Here is a 19,058-nt window from a genome sequence, read left to right on the forward strand (position 1 = left end):
ATTCACCCAAAATTATTAAACCCTTTAATTTCTACCCAAAAAATTATGAATTTTATAATTTTTTTTTTTTGACTTTATAATGGAAATGCCTTCCCATTTTATACAGCAAAGTATTTCCTTAATTCTAATTTATTCCCTCACTCTCTTTTTCATATATATATATAGAGTAAGGGAATAAGTCTTCTGACACTTAAATGTGACTCCTAACCCATCAAAAGGTGAAAAAAGAGTGCTTTGAAATGCTACGGTAAGAGATCATGAGATCTATACTTTGCCCAAGTGAGATAACAACGAGAGGAATGGAATTGGGATGGAAATAATGCTTTGGGAACATTTATGGCTAAGACCAACAATGACATGACAGTTGTATAGATCAATTTACCGCCAGTTGCCAGGTTCTCTCGACACAACAGGCTAGAAGCAAGGCCACCGATACGCATACCCCATGATTCAGTGTCATCCGCGTCTCCACATCGCTCTCCTCGACAAATAAATCAACTCATTTAAAAATGAAAAGAAAAATGTCAATTGGTGAAATCTTCGAATTTGATTCTACCTGCCCCAATTTGTTTGGGTGATGGACAGGCATAAGGCGGCGTGGCATTGTAATTACATTGCATTAGGACAGCTTATTGTGTTATTATTCTCAATCTAAGTAAATTCTTCGAACAACTTCTTTACTTCTTCAGCGTTGCATCATTCCGACCCCTCAACTCAACTCTGGTGAATTGCTGTTGGAGGCTCCTGTAACTGCAACGCTACTCAGGTTTTTTTCGAAATGTTGAGGTCTCTTAGGAAATTTGGCCACAATATCCCTCGAATAAACAGAAACAGAAGAAGTATTCGGAGCAGATTTTCTGTTGGCTGCCGCCAGTTGTTTACTGCTTCTTCAACACCTTCAACAAATGATGTGAACGGCCGTGTAAATTCACTGGGGCCATCCCCTTACAGAAATCCGTGGAACAGCATGCCTGGTATGCTCCACAGAGTTTTTTCTCCTTTGGCTTTCGTTCTGGGCATTATTTGCACCCAATTCAACTGATAAGAAAGCATTCATTACACCCGAAATCTTCAAAACACAAAACAGATCTGGATATTATATTTATACGCCATTACAGTCATTTTCTTTGATACCCAGTCAATAAAGTTGTGGCGAGCCGACAATATTATCTATCATCAATTATTGATTGGCTTGGCCTTTTATGTGCCACTTCTTTCGATATTATTATTACTGGGGCATATCATCCAACCCTAATGGCTTCTAGGATAACCTGGGATATGGAAACCCGGTCGTAAGTGATTTATCGAATAAGGAAACTGCACCAGGAGCATTATTTCTTGTAAATTGACCATTATTTAAAACGACTTATTATTCTACATTTGTTGCAAAGATTCGTTCACTAGAGTATGTAAACTTCAATATACCATGATCTTTAAGATGCTTATGATCCTAAAAGATCCTTATGCCAACGAGGCCGTCTAAAAGGAGTGATGCCTCTACAAACACATGGTTTGATTCCCTACAAACACATGGTATACTTGCTTACTCGGCCTTACATTCCCTAAAGAATGAAAATGAATGATGTCAGGACAATATCTCTATGACAACACAGATTCTTTCACATGCTTTTTATGTTTTAAATGTTTTTTTTAAGTACTTGCAAACTCTCTGATATTTCAAAACCTCTAGGAATTTCAATGGAAATATGGAGTTATTCTATCTATTTGTGCTGTTCTATGTCATGTTTCTCTATAGCTACCTGATATTTCTTATGCAGCATAAGCTATTCAAGTTTCCTTAGGTTGCGTTAAAATCTTGTTCTTCGTTTACTGTTCATACTTATCCCAAAGTGGTTGCACTGTGAACTTACATGCGACATGCACAATTTCTATCTCTGCGGTGGCTAAATCCGTCATCTTGTCTGACACTAAACTGATATTGAGACGAAATGCTCATAGCTGTCACAAGCAATCAATCTTGCATCTACTATAGTCACATCAAAAGTAAAACATAGGGGTTTCTTTGGACACTATTATGTAACCTTATGCCTGACCTTTCCCAGCTGTTTGATCCCTGTTGACTTAGAATACATTGTTCTATCTGATAAACTTTCTATTTAAGATTTTTCTTCCATCTTATGAAGTAGTATTTTGTGAAGGTATGTGGAGTGACTTGGACTAGCCAAGTCCAAAAGTGTGAAATATCACGACTTTAACTGGTCAGTTTTTAGAGTCATGAAGATATATAGTCAAATCAGTCACCACCTAAGGCTGTCACATCCATGCATAAAAAACCACAAATCACTAGGGAAGTGGGTTGCACAGTAAATAGTAAATACTGATCAGAAGCACTAACATTGTTGATTTATAAGTTAGTCAACGTGGATCCAAAATAATGACTATGGCCACAAAACAGTGTTAGTTTTTGGGTTATTCTGAAAGTGTTTACACAATACTAGGGGTGCCTTCATGTGATGTGGGGTGCATGGTGAAACCCCAGCCCCTGAGTTTATCTTAAAATTTTTGGTTGATGACATTTGGAGAACTTTTTACAGGTGGCTGCTTGCCCTTGGACTCGTTGCTAGAAGTGGCACACTTTTTAGGGAACTGGTTATCTTATGTGGCTTTGTATCTTCTACATGGTACACATGTTGGGAAGAAGGGTGCTTGCAAGAGATCTACCTTGAAGGATGAGTGCTAGGCATCAGGAAGAAGGGTGCTTTGTAGAAATTTCAGAACCCCAATTTTTAATGCAAATTCTGAAAATTCACTTTTTTTACTTGAGATTTCCCAGATCTATTCCCTGTGATCTTTCAACTCTATTGATTGGAGTAGAGAAGTAAGGGTTCTGCTTGCCTAGGTGTTAAGGCTAGGAGAAGAACCCACAAGGCAGCTACTTTAGCAGAATATTAATTATTTAACTATTTCCTAAAGTTAGACTTAGGAAAATTAAAATTTTCTAAGTTAACTTATGATTTAATCTTAGCCTTTGATCACGGTTTAATCTTAGTCGTTGAGAGTGAGATTAGAGTTGAGATCAAAATTATAAGAGGAGATAGAGTGAGTTAGTGGCAAGTTAGTTGAGCACAAACAATGTGTCAAATTAGTGAAAGGAAAAGACTAGGGCTCAACAGTTCGTAGTATGTCAACATCCAGGAGAGAGTCAAATTGAGTGAGGGCCGAATTGCCTTAGCTCAGACCTCATTTGTGCAGCTCCAGTTTGCACGTGTGTGCAGGAGGAGAAGGTGTGCGCTTGCACGTGCGAGTAGACAAGCAGATTCACGTGGCCTTTTGGCAGATCAAGTGAGCAGTGATCATATCGATTTATTATAGAGCATTGATCAATTGTTTTCATGTGATGAAAATGGAAGTTTCCCTTATTGTGAAATTATCAAGAAAAACCCTTTTGCTGAAGAAAATAAAAGACACAGAGTTGCAAGTTTTCCCCGGAGTTGGGGTTTCTTGGTTATATCTTCTGTTCTATGTATTGATGTGTTTGTCTTCTGATTTATTTTCCGCTGTGCATGTTAAGTTAGAAAACTCAGTGTATTTGTGATTTAAGTTTCCATAACACAGTTATTTGTATTTTTAGTTTTTACACTTAGAAAATTGCAAATTAGTTTATTGGGTTTTAAGGAAATCTAACATGGTGTCAAAGCTCAGTTTTTGATTGAAGGCCAAGCATAGATTTTATCTTTAAAAGCAGGTTTTGCGATTCGGAGGGAGCAAGTTTATCACATCGATTTGACTATTAAGGTTTCTGGGTAGTGCACATTGTTTGAAATACTGTGATTTGTATTTTGCAGTTCGATTTGTTAGGATGGCATATCAAGGTCTCAGATTTGAAGATAGATTAGACGATGCATCCAACTTTTGTTCATGGCGTGAAAGGATAGGAGTGGTGTTGGAGGAACAAGGGGTTTGGGATTTTGTTGATAATGTCCTAGCCACACACATTGATCCTCAATAGTTGGCTGAGCATAATAAGATGGATGCCAGGGCAAGAAGGATCATCCTGGAAGGAGTCAAAGACCCAATTATCCCTCACCTGACTAGGAAGAAGAAAGCCAAAGAAATGTGGATAGCCATCATTTGTCTCTATCAAGGTTCGAGTGAGGCCAGAAAGTTGGTGCTGAAGGACACGCTCAAAAGCATTAATGTCCAAGTCAGATTCTGTAGTGTCTTATCTCACCAAGTTTTACAAAGTAAAGGAAGAGTTGGTTGGTGTGGGTGAGAAAGTTCCAGATATGGATTTGGTAAAATTTTCCTTATTGGGTTTCACCAAGTCATGGCAAGCCTTCACAGATGGGATATATGCCCAAGCAAACTCTCCAGATTGGGAGCGTTTATGGGGTGATTGTGTCATGTTACCCACCAACAGTGGGTGATACCCATAGGAGAAAATTTTCTCCTAGATTGTCTTCAGCTGGTAGCCAACAACCCCTTGCAGCCACCAGATAGCTTGACGTGCCACCATCTCCGCCACTTGAGCTAGCCATTATATGCCCTCGCCCATCTGTTATGATTGTATGTTTGAAGGTGGGCCTTCCAACCCCAAAGGTATGGCTTTCATTATCTAGTTGGGTATTTTTGCTTACTTATCGTGGACACCTCTAGGCATGGATTAGTGGGGGGAATTCGGCGGAAAGAATGGGCTTGGTCTGTACTCTTGCCCCTTGTCCAACTTGGTGGTTAACCTTGTATCCTAGTCTTGTGGGATCTCCTCTATTTGCTACTGGCTTTAGGAGTGGCACTACACGGGTTCTCCACTGTATTTTAGCCTCTCCACAAAGTTTCGAGACTAGAACACGATCCGATGCTACAAAAACTAGCATTCCCTCTTAGCGAGGAAGGTGTTCTCTAGTGCTGCACTACTGCTACAACACCTTGTCTCTACATCATCCTCCATGCATGCTGTTGATGTCTGACAACTGTAGTTATTTGCCACTGTCCATCAACCACTACGCTAACTATGATTCATCTGCTATTGACTATAGTTGAACCATGTTGCATCTGTGTTGTTGACACTGCATTGTACAACCTGTATTGCTGCCAACTCTGCATTTGCACTACAACCCAACTAACATCCCTCTCACTGTTGTTGTTGCTGCTACAACTAACACACATCCAAAATACTCTCCCTGCTACTGAAACAGATTCTCCACTATACCCAGCTGTTCTCTGAAATATACGAACTTGGCTCGTCCCAGAGCTTTTGTGAGTATATCTGCAACCTGCTCTTCAAGGGAATGTACTGTAGTTAAACTGCTCCATGTTGCACACAATATCTGATGAAATGATATTGAATATCTATGTGTTTTGACTTGTCATGAAACAATGGATTTTCAGAGAGCTTGATGCAACTCTGATTATCACAGTAGACACTGGTCGCCTCCAACCTCTGCCTGAACAAGCTTACATCTTCTGAAGCCATATAGCTTCGCACGTCGCTGTGCTAGCTGCCATATACTTTGCTTCTATAGAGCTCAGTGCTATTGACTTCTACTTCCTGTTGCACCAAGAAAACCATCCTTGATTCAACACTGAAGTAGTACCCAGAGGTACTTTTCTTGTCCACTGAATTGCCTGCCCCAATGTTGCACGAAGTGGGGACGAAATGGGGACGGTTTTTGGAAGCAGGGATGCGGAAGCGTCATTTTCCAAAAATCTAGGAAGCGAAGCGTCTGTGGAAGCGTCTGCTATATATATATATTATATTTTTTTGCATTTATACTCAAAACAAACATCCCAAATACCAAATTAGTTGTAGAAGACATGAAAACATGCACATTTTTGCATAAATCAAGATAGATATAGCATCCATTGTACATTAATGATTAATTATTCGAGCATCAACCATTTAGATCCATCAACCATCTAGAATCTAGATTCTTCTCCTCTTGTCTAGCCTTTGCCTCTGCCTCGATTGTCTAGGGATATTAGTCAACATTGCCCAATTTTGAATAAACTACCTAATTCAAGACTTAAAATATGGTAGAAAAAGCTTAACATGCTTGATCGATGATTTTGACTTGATTGAAAGGTAATTTTTTGCTAAGGGCGTGACAAAGGAGTTCAACAATTAACACCACCAACACTAGGGTACATATAGGGCTTGGTGCTCTTGATTAAATACCTTCATACTTGATATAATTTAATGAAATGCCACAATCCCATTCATCCTGAATTCCTAAAACCTGTTAAGTCTGCTGAATTTTGAATAGGATATGAAATTCTATTTTCTCCATATGAAGTCCAATGAGGCTGGAACCACTCTCAAACATCCTGAGTCATTTCATGGTAATGTTAAAAATTTAAGTAAAAGGATCAAAATGAAAAATAAAGGAGAATGTCACTTTTACTTTAAGAATTTAACATTACCATGAGGGATCATCTGCTATATTTATATTTTTTTTGCCTTCATTCCTCACTTTAACCCAAGGTGGACCCACCCCCAATATGCAAACTCACCTAAAATAAAAAAAAAAAATTCGATTTTCTAAACAACGCGACGCTTTTTTCGGAAGCGTGTATGGAACCATACGGGAGCCGTACGATTCACCCTCCGAAGCGCCGCGCTTCGTACGGCCATACGAAGCGCGCTTCGGAGGGACGCTTCCGGAATTTCCAGGAAGCATCCAAAACAGGCGGAACCGCGCTTCCGGGGATGCTTCCTGTACGAATCCGTACGGGACGCGCTTCGGGCATTAGATCCGGGGGGGAACGTTTCCTGCAACATTGGCCTGCCCAATCTACATTTGTGAATCCACATAGTTTGACATCATCCCCTTGAGTATATTTTAACCCATAATCTATTGTGTCGCACAAATACCTCAGAATGTGCCTCGTCGTTGTCCAGTGCACTCTCTTTGGTTCCACCATAAATTGACTGAGAGTGTTGACCGTGAAGCAGATATCTGGCCTAGTGTTGATCAGATACATGAGAGAACCAATAAGCTGTCTATACAAGGGAGAGTCAACATCCTTGTCCTCTGATGCATCTGTCTCTTCTAATTGGTGATCATGGGCGTAGACATGGGTCTACAATCCTACATTTTGAATCTCTTCAGAATCTCTGTAGCATATATCTCTTGGCCAAGGAAGATCTCCCTGTCCTTTTGCCACACTTCCAATCCTAGGAAATAGTGCATCAACCCCAATTCCTTCATGTCAAACTCCGTTGTCAGGTTCCTCTTACAGTCCTCTATGAGCCCTAATGACCCTGTCAAGAAGAGATCATCCACATACAATACTAGGATGAGTGGCTCATCCTCTACCATCAAATAGTAAAGGTTGGGATCTGTGTCACTCTTGATGAATCCCATCTGCTGCAAGTAGTTGTCTATTCGACCATACCATGCCCTAGGAGCTTGCTTGAGCCCATATAGAGCTTTCTTCAGCCTACACAAGTGTGCGCCTCTCACGAGTCTCAAAGCCCTCTGGTTGTTCGATGTATACTTCTTCTATCACCCTTGGATCCACAAGACGAAAAAGGTGATGAAGATAATTTTCAGATTACGTGTAATAGGGAGGATGAGTTTATGTAAAGTGAAGTTGAGGTTAACCCTACCTTTTCCGAGGATACTATTTCTGATAATCCACTCTTTGAAGACCTTGGAGAAGGTGATCTCTTAAACCCTTCAAACATTGATATCAGTGATTACTTACATATTGAAGAAGGGAAATGGGAGGTTCATGGGAATCGTTTTGACAAGGTCCCTATCTATGACACCGATGATGAGGATATCAATAGGACCCTTGTCTCTCTTCACAATCCTAGGGTTGTAGTTGAGTTGCATGTGGACCCTTTCCTCAACCCCTCTTGTAATAAAGAATCCTTTCTCTCGCCTGAATATGATCATCATGAGCAACCTGCTTGTTGTGTCTCCCCATGTCAGTCTCCCTTTCCGTCCAATCATGACCCTAGGGTGGCCATAAAGTGCGATATGAATGATAAGGACCATGATGGGGATGATATGCCTGAGGTTGCCATCCATCGGAGGTTTATGAGCTTGATTGTTGATATCTCTATCTTTTGGTTGGAAGAAAGGATCCCGTGGAGTAGATTACATCCCTTTGTTCCCTCTTCCCCCATGATACTCCATGTGTGGTCATTTTATTTTCCCACCTCCCGCCCTTGTGACCTTCCATATAGCCATTCTTGCCCTTGCCTTTGGATCTATTGCATGAGTAAGCAGAGGGGCAGTTGTTCTCATATTGACTGGATGATATGTTGGTTTCATTGGGTCTATGATTACACTTAGTATTTGTATGATGTAATATGCATATTAGAGTAGGATGCATTGCATGTTGATTTTTACATTAGAACTAACATCATATTCTATTCTCATGTTAGATTAGGTGCATTTAGAATGAAATTTTATTTCTTGTTGATTTTTATGGCCTAACAAAAGCATGGGCGATCATAAGACGCCACAAAAACATGTTGCCCTGTGTGCTTAGTCTTTGATGTGTAGGTAACAGGTCTACGGTCCCAAGAGATTGTTGGTGTTCTCATGACCTCCCTGTTCGAGTATGTTCGTGCACTCTACTGAGAGATCATGTCCCAGTTGGAGCCATATGTTACCCACCACCAGTGGGTGACACCCAAAGGAGAAAATTTTCTCCTAGATTGTCTTCAGTCGGCAGTCAGCAGCTCCTTGCAGCCACCGGATAGCTCGACGTGCCACCATCTCCGCCACCTGAGCTAGCCATTATGTGCCCTCGCCCATCAGTTATGATCTTATGTTTGAAGGTGGGCCTTCCAATCTTGGAGGTATGACTTTCATTATGTAGTTGGGTATTTTTGCTTACTTATCATGGACACCTCTGGGCATGGATTAGTGGGGGGAATTAAAGAAGGGGCTTGGTTTGTACTCTTGTCCCCTTGTCCAACTTGGTGGTTAACCTTGTATCCTAGTCCCGTGGGATCTCCTCTATTGGCTACTGGCTTTAGGAGTGGTACTACATGGGAAACCCTGATTTTGGTTGCATGGTCCTGCTTCTTGACATTGCATACATTACTCCCCTTTGCTCATTATAACCCCTTTTTCACATGTTTCCCATTCGAGTCCACATTTGTCCATTGGGTCTGCAAGGAGTCAACCTCTCCCTCCCCTTGTCCACACTTTGGGTTGGGCCAGGAACGATGCCCCAGAGGTTGTTGCAACTAAAAAGAAAGTTAAAAGCATAATTTAGCCACTTACAACAAGAAATGTACCATAAAATGCAAAATATGGCTAGGACATAAAAATTTAGCACGTGGGAAAAGGCCAAACATGAGCTCTACCCCTTATCATGGTCATTACCTTGGTTCCTAGGTCCCCTATATGAGCACCCTGCATCATTAAGGAACCCATGATTGTCCCAACTCCTAGTGGGCGATGAACTGCCCAACCTTAAGGGGGTGTTCACTGCTATCATTCACATCATGCTCTCATTCTAGAGCCCCGAGCAATTATAAAAGAAAAATCAATAAAAGGCAAAAGGCATATGAAAATGGGTAGAAAAACAAAGGCGGGCGTAACTCATGTACCATAATTGCTCCCTCCTACATCTATACACCCAAGTGTGGGCTTCCCTCATTAGAGCTACCCTTGTACCATGGCATGTGGCTTGTAGCCTTCCTCGTTACCCCATTCTGTTCCATCACTATTTCACATGACACTTGCCATTTGATGGATGTACCATGGACTTGTCACTCCTTAGCCTCCTTCTTGAACTAGAGGACACTTGTACATTCTAAAGGCCATTACAGAAGGGCATGCCACTGTGAAGTGCCCACTTGATTCCATGATTTGTAAGCTCATTTGCTCAATTGCACTAATGAATAGTTGTACTAGAAGGCAAGGAGACGTGTTAGATCTTATGCAAGATTGCAGATGGGTCTTCATCTTGGGGTTTGGTCTCCCTATAGAGGATCCAAGCCCTCCAGAGGGTATTAATGGCATTTATAGGGTGAGTGTTGAGAGCCATGGGCCTCCATTACAACAGAGAGCAGATAACCACGCCATGGGATCCTCAACACCACTTATTGCTTGCTTGTGTCCCACTTGTTCGATGATGATGATGCACCTAGACCACCTTGCCCAACCAGTTACACACTTGCACCACACACTTGGCAGTTGATCCAGGGCCCAGATGGGGTTTTATCTCACCTAGGGAGACAAGGGAGGGCTTGCATCATTGTTCTAACCCTTACAGATGGAGCACAGGCTTGTTCGATTCAGTTGGAGACCCATGAGGATGTTCATAGTGCTTCCACACCACTTGAGAGCACCACAGGTAATTTGTTTGGAGATTAAGGGGCCACCCCGTTCATCACTCTTATTGGAGCCTTCCTATTCATTATGGCACATGAGGGACTTCATTTGGCCTTCCAACGACCCTTCTAACTACTTTTCTATCATTTCGGCCCTCTTGAGAGGCTAATTATTCATGTTATGGAGCTATTTGGTGGGCTTGTCACCAAAAGTATTGTTATTTTGCACATTATTTTATCATAGGGGCATCATTAGGCTATTCAAACTCCTTAGAGGATTGTATAAATATAAAAGAGGCATCCTCTCTCGTTCATCATCACTTGGATTTAGGATATATCTTTCTAAAGATTTCAGACCTACAATTTGTGGAATTTGTAGAATGATTTGGATGGTTAAATGCATTTTTTGATGTGTGGAATATTTTCGCTCTCTCTTTTGGAGCTTGTATTTGGCAAGTTTATGGATGGATATACTCTTTTTGTCATGTAAGTGCTCTTCTCATGCGAATTTTATAATGTTTCATGTCTAATGTATGGAATGTTGTGTCATGATTTTACTTGTGCCCTAAAAATTAATGTGAATTTATGAAACACTTGTAATCTTGGTTCGTTGCATATGTTGTTCTTCTTGGCAAAAAGAACGAATTTTCCTAGGGGGAGGTTGTGCACCTTTTACGTTGAAACTCTATCAAATATTGCATATCGAAGTATAAAAGTCTGAAGTTGATTTGAAGCTGCATCCACAAAGAGCATAGTTGCTTCTTTAGGCCTCCTTGAAGAGCGTAGTTACTAAATCTTAATCATTTTGATTCCAATCTTCCCAGTAGCCAGACACTGGTCCTAGATCCTTGGTGATCACATTAACTTTACGAAATATCATTCTTTCACCTCTTTTCTTCTTCTTTTTTGTGTCCCCTAAGGATAAGGCTATTTTCTAGGGATTGGTGCGGAATTTTAGGATTCCACCCAGACAAGTTTCTTCATTTATGTCTCCTCTAGGCATCCTCCAGTTTTGAATGAATTCTGACAGTGGAATTTCAAATAAATTGATGCCCTAGCTATCACACCAAGAGGGAACCCTTGAAGTTGCTTTGACTTGGGGATTTCTTGAAGGTTTGCACTTTGTAGTTCATCATTCAAAACCTTTTCTCTTAACTATAGGTGATCATTGGATGAGCCTTTACCACGGTATATCTCTCAACCCTTGGTCTCTTATAGTATTTCTCTCAAGGGGTTTTTCGTGGAAAGTCACCTTAGCTTCTCCCAAAACTCACACTTTAATTGAATATTTCCATTGAATGAGCCATCCTTGCCTCACTTTGAACCCTAATATAAACACATCAATCACAAGTGAGGGATTTTAGAAGTTTTGATCTTAGACATTCATCATTTTTTAATATTCCTAAGCCCAAGGTTATCCTTCGTAGGTCTTTCTTGGGGAGCCTTTCAACTTTTCTTTAAGCATTTGAACCATTAATTGAGTCTCTCCTTTGAATGGGCCTTGTAAATCACGCTATACCTTGCCATTGATCCTATCATTCAAGTGATTTCCTCCATACCGAGATTCCTCCAAGCAGTGAAAGTCCGTAAAGAGAAGGGGAATTCGACTGAGGTGACAGTGGGTCCTTATCTGTTATTGCCATTTGATCTAGTAGTTGTCTGTTAGGTACTCCTAGGGCCCCTGCTAGATTGAGTGGTAACATGTCCAAGAGGAGATTCGCAGATAAGCTCAAGCTGGATCTCATGTTAAGAGCGAGGAAGATGAAGGAAATTTTGCTCTAGGAGTAAGGGGACTCAATTCCAAGGGTTAAAAGAGCAGTGGTGGTGGTGAGCCAAGTTTAAGAGTGAGAAGAAGAAAAATGGTCTCAACATGATCAAGTGTTTTTCATGCTACCAGTTTGGACACTATGCTACTAAATGCCTTAATAGGAAGAAAGGGTCCAAGAAGGACCAAGTAGCAACCTCTATGGAAATATATGAGTTCTCTTCTCATTTGAGAAGGAATTTTCACTCATTGCTTGTATGGCAAGTTCAGCGGCTACTAGTTTATGGTATGTGGATAGCAGTGCGTCACATCATATGACGTGAAACGAAAAGTATTTCAACAAATTTTTAGAAAAGGATATGCAATTTGACATTGAGATGGGAGATGATGGGAAGTACCGTGTTGAGGGCACTGGTATAGTTTGTTTTGAAAGGGATTCTAGAAACCTTCTATATCTCAGAGATTTTCTTTAGTATTTACGTACCGGGGCTTAAGAAGAACCTCGTTTTAGTTATAGCTTTGGAGGATAAGGGGTAAGAGGTGACCTTCAAACAGGTTAGGATTTTTATAAAACTCTTAGACTCCAAGGTGCTGAAACAGATTGGGGTTATATACAAGAGCCTATACAGATTACAATTTGAGACAATTGCAACATTGACTAGCAGAGGAGGCCGTGACTTAGGCAGCAAGCTTGGAGAGTTGTGGCATAGGTTCCTGGGGCATTTGCACCATGGAGCACTAAAGATTCATAAGGAGATAGAGTGCAACGTGGATTAGCATGAGGTGTGGATTGGTTGCACACTTGGCAAGTATGCCAAGTCATCTTTTCCTAGCAGAGACAACAGGGCCAAGGGCATCTTGGACCTATTCATTTAGATGTGTGTGGTCCTTTCTCTACAATATCCCTTAGTGGGTACAAGTATTATGTCACCTTCATAGATGATCATTTGAGGAAGACTTGGATATTCTTCATGAAAATGAAGGATGAGGTCTTCTCAAAGTTTCTGGAGTTTAAAGCCTTGGTTGAGAAGTAGACTAGCAAAAAAATCAAGGTGCTGAGATCTGATAATGGTGGGAAGTACACCTCAAACACATTCAAGGAGTAGTGTGCCAAGGGGGGCATCAAGAGGGAATTGACCACACCATATAATCCATAGTAGAACGGGGTGGCAGAAGTTAGAACGCAAGAACAGGGCCATAGTTGGAGTGGCCAAAGTCATGTTGCATGAACAGGGGTTGCCCAAGTTCCTTTGGGTTGAGGCATGCAGTACAACAATTTTCTTGTAGAACTGGAGCCCACATAGAGTGTTGGGAAGAGTTACACTTGAGGAGGCATTTACAAGGAAGAAACCCTACGTGTCACATTTTTGAATATTTGGTAGCCTTGTGTAGTTGTATTGCCACGTGCCAAAGGAGAAAGGAAAAAGTTGGAGCCCACAACACAGAAGGGACTCTTTGTGGGCTATAACAAGACATCCAAGGCATATATTCCAGCACATAGAAAAAACATTCATCAAAAGAGGTGAAGTTTGAGGAGGATAGGGCTTTCTGAAAGTCCTTAAAATGCGAGTCGAATACTATGCAGGAGGAGGAACAACAGGTTCCCAAGCAGGAGGCTAAGTCAACACCTTAGACCGCAATTGTGCATGTGCAAGATGAGGATGAGAGAGACATGCAGTTGGAAGAGAGAGTGGAGCCCACTCAGGCAGTGACTCCCAGGATTGGGAGAATGAGAGCAAGATGGATAGATCAGTTGATCTAGGAGGCATAGGAGCAAGTTGGTGCTCCAAGTACATCTGTTCAACAAAGCAAACAACCATATGGCACTTATGGCGAAGTTCTTGGATTTCGAGCCTTCTAATTATTAGGAGGCAGCCAATCAATAGGTGTGGAGAGATGCCATGGCGGAGGATTATGGCTCTAGCATGAAGAATGATGTCTGAGAAGTGGTGCTCATTGAGAAACCAAGTGTTAGAAGTAAATGACTGATATCTCTTGACTTGATAATTACTCGTGAATATTTTGTTGGCTTTGTATTAAATTTGATGTTCTCTTCATCAAGCAATTACCAAAACATAAAGATCACAAAGAGATAAAGAACACCAAAAATTAGGCTCCAAGCCAGGGCAAAACCCCACAAGGGAGAAAACCCAAAAATCCTTCTCTTATAGAATCATATCAAAATGAGATATCCAAGACCCAAGACCAAGACCATGATTGCCACAAAGACCCCAAGTCAACCCTCCTACAAGTCACCTTCAACAAGTCATAGTCAACAAAAATCAACGCTGGTCAAATCCTTCTGAAATTTGGTCAAATCACAAAAAATCTCAGAATTGTAGTGAAGGCTGAATTTCGGCCCTATAGTACCCTCAGAAAACCGCAGAAATTGAACAAGTGAGCAAAATTAGGGCAGAAAACTCAATTTTTCTCTCTTATTTGACTTTCTCTCTTTCCTTTGACTTCGACTATTTTTTCTTTGTTCTTGGCACAAAAACCGATGTGATGAGCTGATGATTGATTGGTCTTCCAAGTAATCAAGTTGACTTGTATATATACCTGTCCAAGAGAGTCGAATAGCTGCCTCTTAGGATGCTTGTCCAAGGAGGGTCGATTTGGTTTTGTGGTTGACTATTTGACTCAAATAAAAATTCCTTTTCTTTTTCTTTCAAAACTCCAAATGGGACTTGAATACATTTATTTTGACATAAAATAATCTCTTTTTGACTCTAAAAGCATGAAGAACATGTTTTGACCAAAATAAAAGTAATAATAATAAATATATCAATGATAAGAATTACATTTTATTACATTATGAAGACCAACACTAGTTATTTTTTTCAATAGTGTTGAGGCCAGAGAGAAAATCTATGGTAGGCTCTTAATGGGTCTACAAGATCAAGCACGAAGCTGATGCAAGTATCTAGAAGTATAACACAAGATTCGTGACAAAGGGATTCTTGCAGGTAGAGGGGATTGACTATGAAAATACCTTTGCTATAAATTCAAAAAGGCAGAATTTTTTTTTTCTTGTTGATAATTACTTGTGATTTCTTTGAATTATTATTATCTTTCTTATGTTTTTATCTTAGTTCATCAAGCAATTACCAAAACCAAAACACGAAGATCAAGGACACCAAATGTAGCCGCATAGCCAGGGAAAAATCCCTATATAAGGGAAAACCTAGTCAAGGACTCTTCCTTCAGTAATTCAAATGAGATAGACCAAGACTTTAGACTAATAGACCTCCTCCTCCACCAAGTCAGCTTTCCAATATGTTTTAGCACACTTCAGTAGTCTCTTCTTGTCCAGTAGCTTCAACCCAACATCAACCCATAAATTTCGGCCCCCAACTTCACCAACAACTTCAGAATTTCAGCCTCCCAGCAACTACAGAATTTTGGCCCCCAACTTCACCAGCAACTTCAGAATTTCAGTCTCCCAGCAATTGCAGAATTTCGGCCCCTTCACAACTTCACACGTGTGGGAAAATGAGAGAATCTTCAACTTCTTATGCTTGTGAGGGAGCTCCTTCTCCTTCGCTATCATTTTCCTTCTTCTTCCTTGAAATTCACACTTTTTCTGGCCCCAGAAGTTGCAGATTGAACTTCTTGTGAGTGAGTGACAAATGAGGTTGAGTTGCTGCCTTTATATAGTGATTTTGCCCCCCAGTTTAGGCCAACTTGTCCAGTTTGAGGCCGACTTGGTGGAGGAGGCCTAATTGACTTATTTTATAATAAAATAAATTTCTTCTTTGACAAATAAATCCCAAGAAGGGTCTTTTACAATGTGACATGGACAAGGACACTTGACATAAACCCTAGAAGTCTTTAATGGAGACTTTGACCTAAACAAAACAATTGACCCAAGCATGAAACCCATGCTTTAATAAGTCAATTCATCTAATAATAAAATTTCTTTTTCTTTCTTTTTATAAATATAATACATCATGATTGAAAGACAATTATGAAGACCGACATTAGTTACATTCTTCAACACTCCCTCTTAACTACGGAGGTACTCATAATTACCTATATTTATAGGTACATGGAATATATCCAAAATGAACTACGAAGAGTTCTAGCACACTCAATACTGTGGACTAGATACCTGACCAGGGTAGTCTATCCAGGTGGGACTAAGATGGACTCAAGCTTTCAGCTAGTCTAGGTACCATCAGGCTTACTCACTAACCATCAACCCAGGGATCTAGGTGTGTATCCAAGGTCAGAGCTCCAAGACCAACGTCACCCTCCCTCTTCGAGATTTAGACATCAACACATAGGCCGACTAGATGTCCTCCCAAGCATCCGCCATTAGATGCTTCATCTCTCCCTAATAAACTAGATATATCCATTTGTCCAAGCATGCTTCCAGAGTGTTCAACCTTCTTATGGAGAGATTTTACCTGTACAAACACAAACCCCAATCAATAATAAACTTTCAAACATACACATAAGTAAACACAAACCTTCGGGGTCCTCATTCATTCTGATACTACACAATTTGTCGGAAGCTTTCTTCTTCTTTCATTTCTTCAGCAGCACCAAATGTATCTTTATATCTTCTCAAGTCTTTTTGCACCTTCATGAAACATGAACATTTATCTGTCATTATTTATTCTTCAAGGTATTTATTATGACTGTCATAATATGCCCTCCCTCTCAACTGGGGAGATATACCCTTTCTTCTATTCGGACTCCCTCTCAACTTAGGGAGATCAACCACTTCCTTCTTTTATAACATCGGAGAATCTTTTATGGCTTCATCAAGGTCATCTTGATCATCATCATCATGCTTATATGAACATCTTCATCATCTTGAAGATTATGTACCTGCAAAACTTAAATGGCAAGTACAACCAAATACAAACATACAAAAGCATGAAGTTAACTATACCAGAATCATGTTACTATAATGGAAGCATTTAGACTTTAGATAAACACCTAAACCTAGTTAGGTTCATAATCACCTAGATTCCATCATCACAACTTAAAGCAATTCAATCAAGATATTAATCATAGCACTAGGGTTTCACCAATTTTCAAAATTTACATGTCAGACTCTACCATGATTTAATGCAAACCCTAGATTCCATCTTCGAGACACAAAGCCTTAAATATCAACAATTAACAACAATCCTACCAAGTATCTAAGGTTTCAACAATGTTTAATTCTACTATGGTTTGTTGCAAACCCTAGATTTTATCATAAAACTAAATCATATCGAAAACAATATCATCATATCCTAGAATATCAATCTCTACTAGGGTTTGTTACAAACCCTAGAATTTACAGACTAAAACATGAACAACAACAATTAGGTTAACATACTCGTATATACATATCTAGGATTTCATAATCATGCCTTTGCATTTCATGATATTATCTACTAGGTAAACCCAAGATACAAAAATTAATACATCAAAATTAGATACACAATGATTTTCAGCGGGCTAGGGTTTCGATCAAACATACAAACATATACCTAGGGCTTCATTCCTAGAATCTTACTTTCAAGGATTTTGTTCACAAACCTTAATTCACCAAACCCTAAAGATCTAGGGTTTCAATACATAACTTAGATATCAATAGCAAACCCTAACTTAGATATCAATAGCAAACCCTAAAGGACTAGGGTTTCTATCATAACAATAAACATGAAATGAATAGATTTTATCAACAACCCTAAATAAACTAGGGTTTCATAATCAATATTGACACACCCTTAGGTTAGGGTTTTACAGTGAAACTTTTTAGGGGTAGATTCAATCAATGATTAATCGCCCTAACAAGAATCTTTGTGATTCAAAACCTTAGACATGACGATGTCAATAACGTAGAGCAAATTTTAAAAGAAGAATGATTGTACCTTTTACATGAAGAGAACTTTATAACAATGTTTAAGACATACCTTGAGTTGTTCCTTACAAACCTTATGGGACATCAATTCTTGAAGGGCTTCCTTTGCAATTGAAAGTTTATCCTTTGAAGTCTCCTCCATAACCTTAGAGCATTTCGCAGGCTTTCCTAACCAAGGAAAATACAAAGGTTATTAACACATAATACAAACAAAATTTTGATGTGAGAAGGTCACCAAACATGAAAAGACGAAACAAAGAACAGAATACTTATTCTTTGGGAAAAATGGTGGATTAGTCCAATCTTGAGGGAAACCTACAACTTATCAGAATAATTCAAAAATGTTCTAACGAGACATGTTAGATCTACGAACTCTAGAAATCAAAACATAAAGGAGAATAATTCAGAACTTTAAAAATAGAAGACTAAGAAGGATAAGAGATTGGGGATTTAGTAGTATAAGTCCTGACTTTCGATTTTTCAGTCATGCTCTTCTTAGGTGGAGCTTCAGTGGCAATATTCACATGTTCTCTTTCTCTCTCCCCGTTCCTTGGATTCTTCGGACATTGATTTTTATAATGACCCATCTTATGACAATTGTAGCATTCAATCTTTGATAGGTCTACTTTCTTCTTTGGTCCCTCGTAATTCTTGAAAGTTCCCTTCTTCTTGTGATGAGCGGAATAGGCATTTGAAATGTTCTCTTCTTCATCCTCCTTGTTGCTTACTAACGATATTCTAGCTTCTTCTTGACTGCATGCATTTCACATTTGTTCGAATGTTGGAGTATCCTTACAACTGTTGATTCCTAATGAAAAAGCACTCCAAGATTTCGGTAGACCTAGAAGAGCAGTGATTACGAGCTCCTTTTCTGGAACAATTTCATCTATTGCTTGGAGTTCATCTTTGATTCTAGATATCCTTATAAAGAAAGATGCCGCAATATCGTCGGTTGTCATCTTAATAGTTCTTAATTCATTCTTGAGGCTTGCAATTTGACTAATGTTCTTGATTGTGGATAATTTGGATAGAGCCTCATACATTTCTTGAGCAAAATCTATGTTGGATATATATGGAATGAAGTTGTCCTTTACTCCATCCACTATTAAGTTCATGGCCAAGATTTCAGTTTCTCTGAACTTTGCTTTCTCTGCTTCATCTGTAGGCTT

At 39.7% G+C, this 19,058-nt stretch overlaps 1 protein-coding gene across 1 annotated transcript in view; it reads left to right on the forward strand.

The window, feature by feature from the left end:
* Positions 1-454: 454 nt before the first annotated feature.
* LOC149204304 (nifU-like protein 4, mitochondrial) overlaps positions 455-19,058 on the forward strand; it is a 186,005-nt gene continuing 167,401 nt past the window's right edge. The window contains exon 1 of the mRNA XM_089394684.1: positions 455-974. Coding sequence (XP_089250810.1) covers positions 779-974 — 196 coding nt within the window. The 5' untranslated portion in view covers positions 455-778. The remainder of the gene's footprint in view (positions 975-19,058) is intronic.

This window comes from Pinus tabuliformis, chromosome 1_2 (genome assembly GCF_031772625.1).
Source record: "Pinus tabuliformis cultivar Carrire ecotype Pingquan chromosome 1_2, CPIR1, whole genome shotgun sequence".
Taxonomy (NCBI): Eukaryota; Viridiplantae; Streptophyta; class Pinopsida; order Pinales; family Pinaceae; genus Pinus; species Pinus tabuliformis.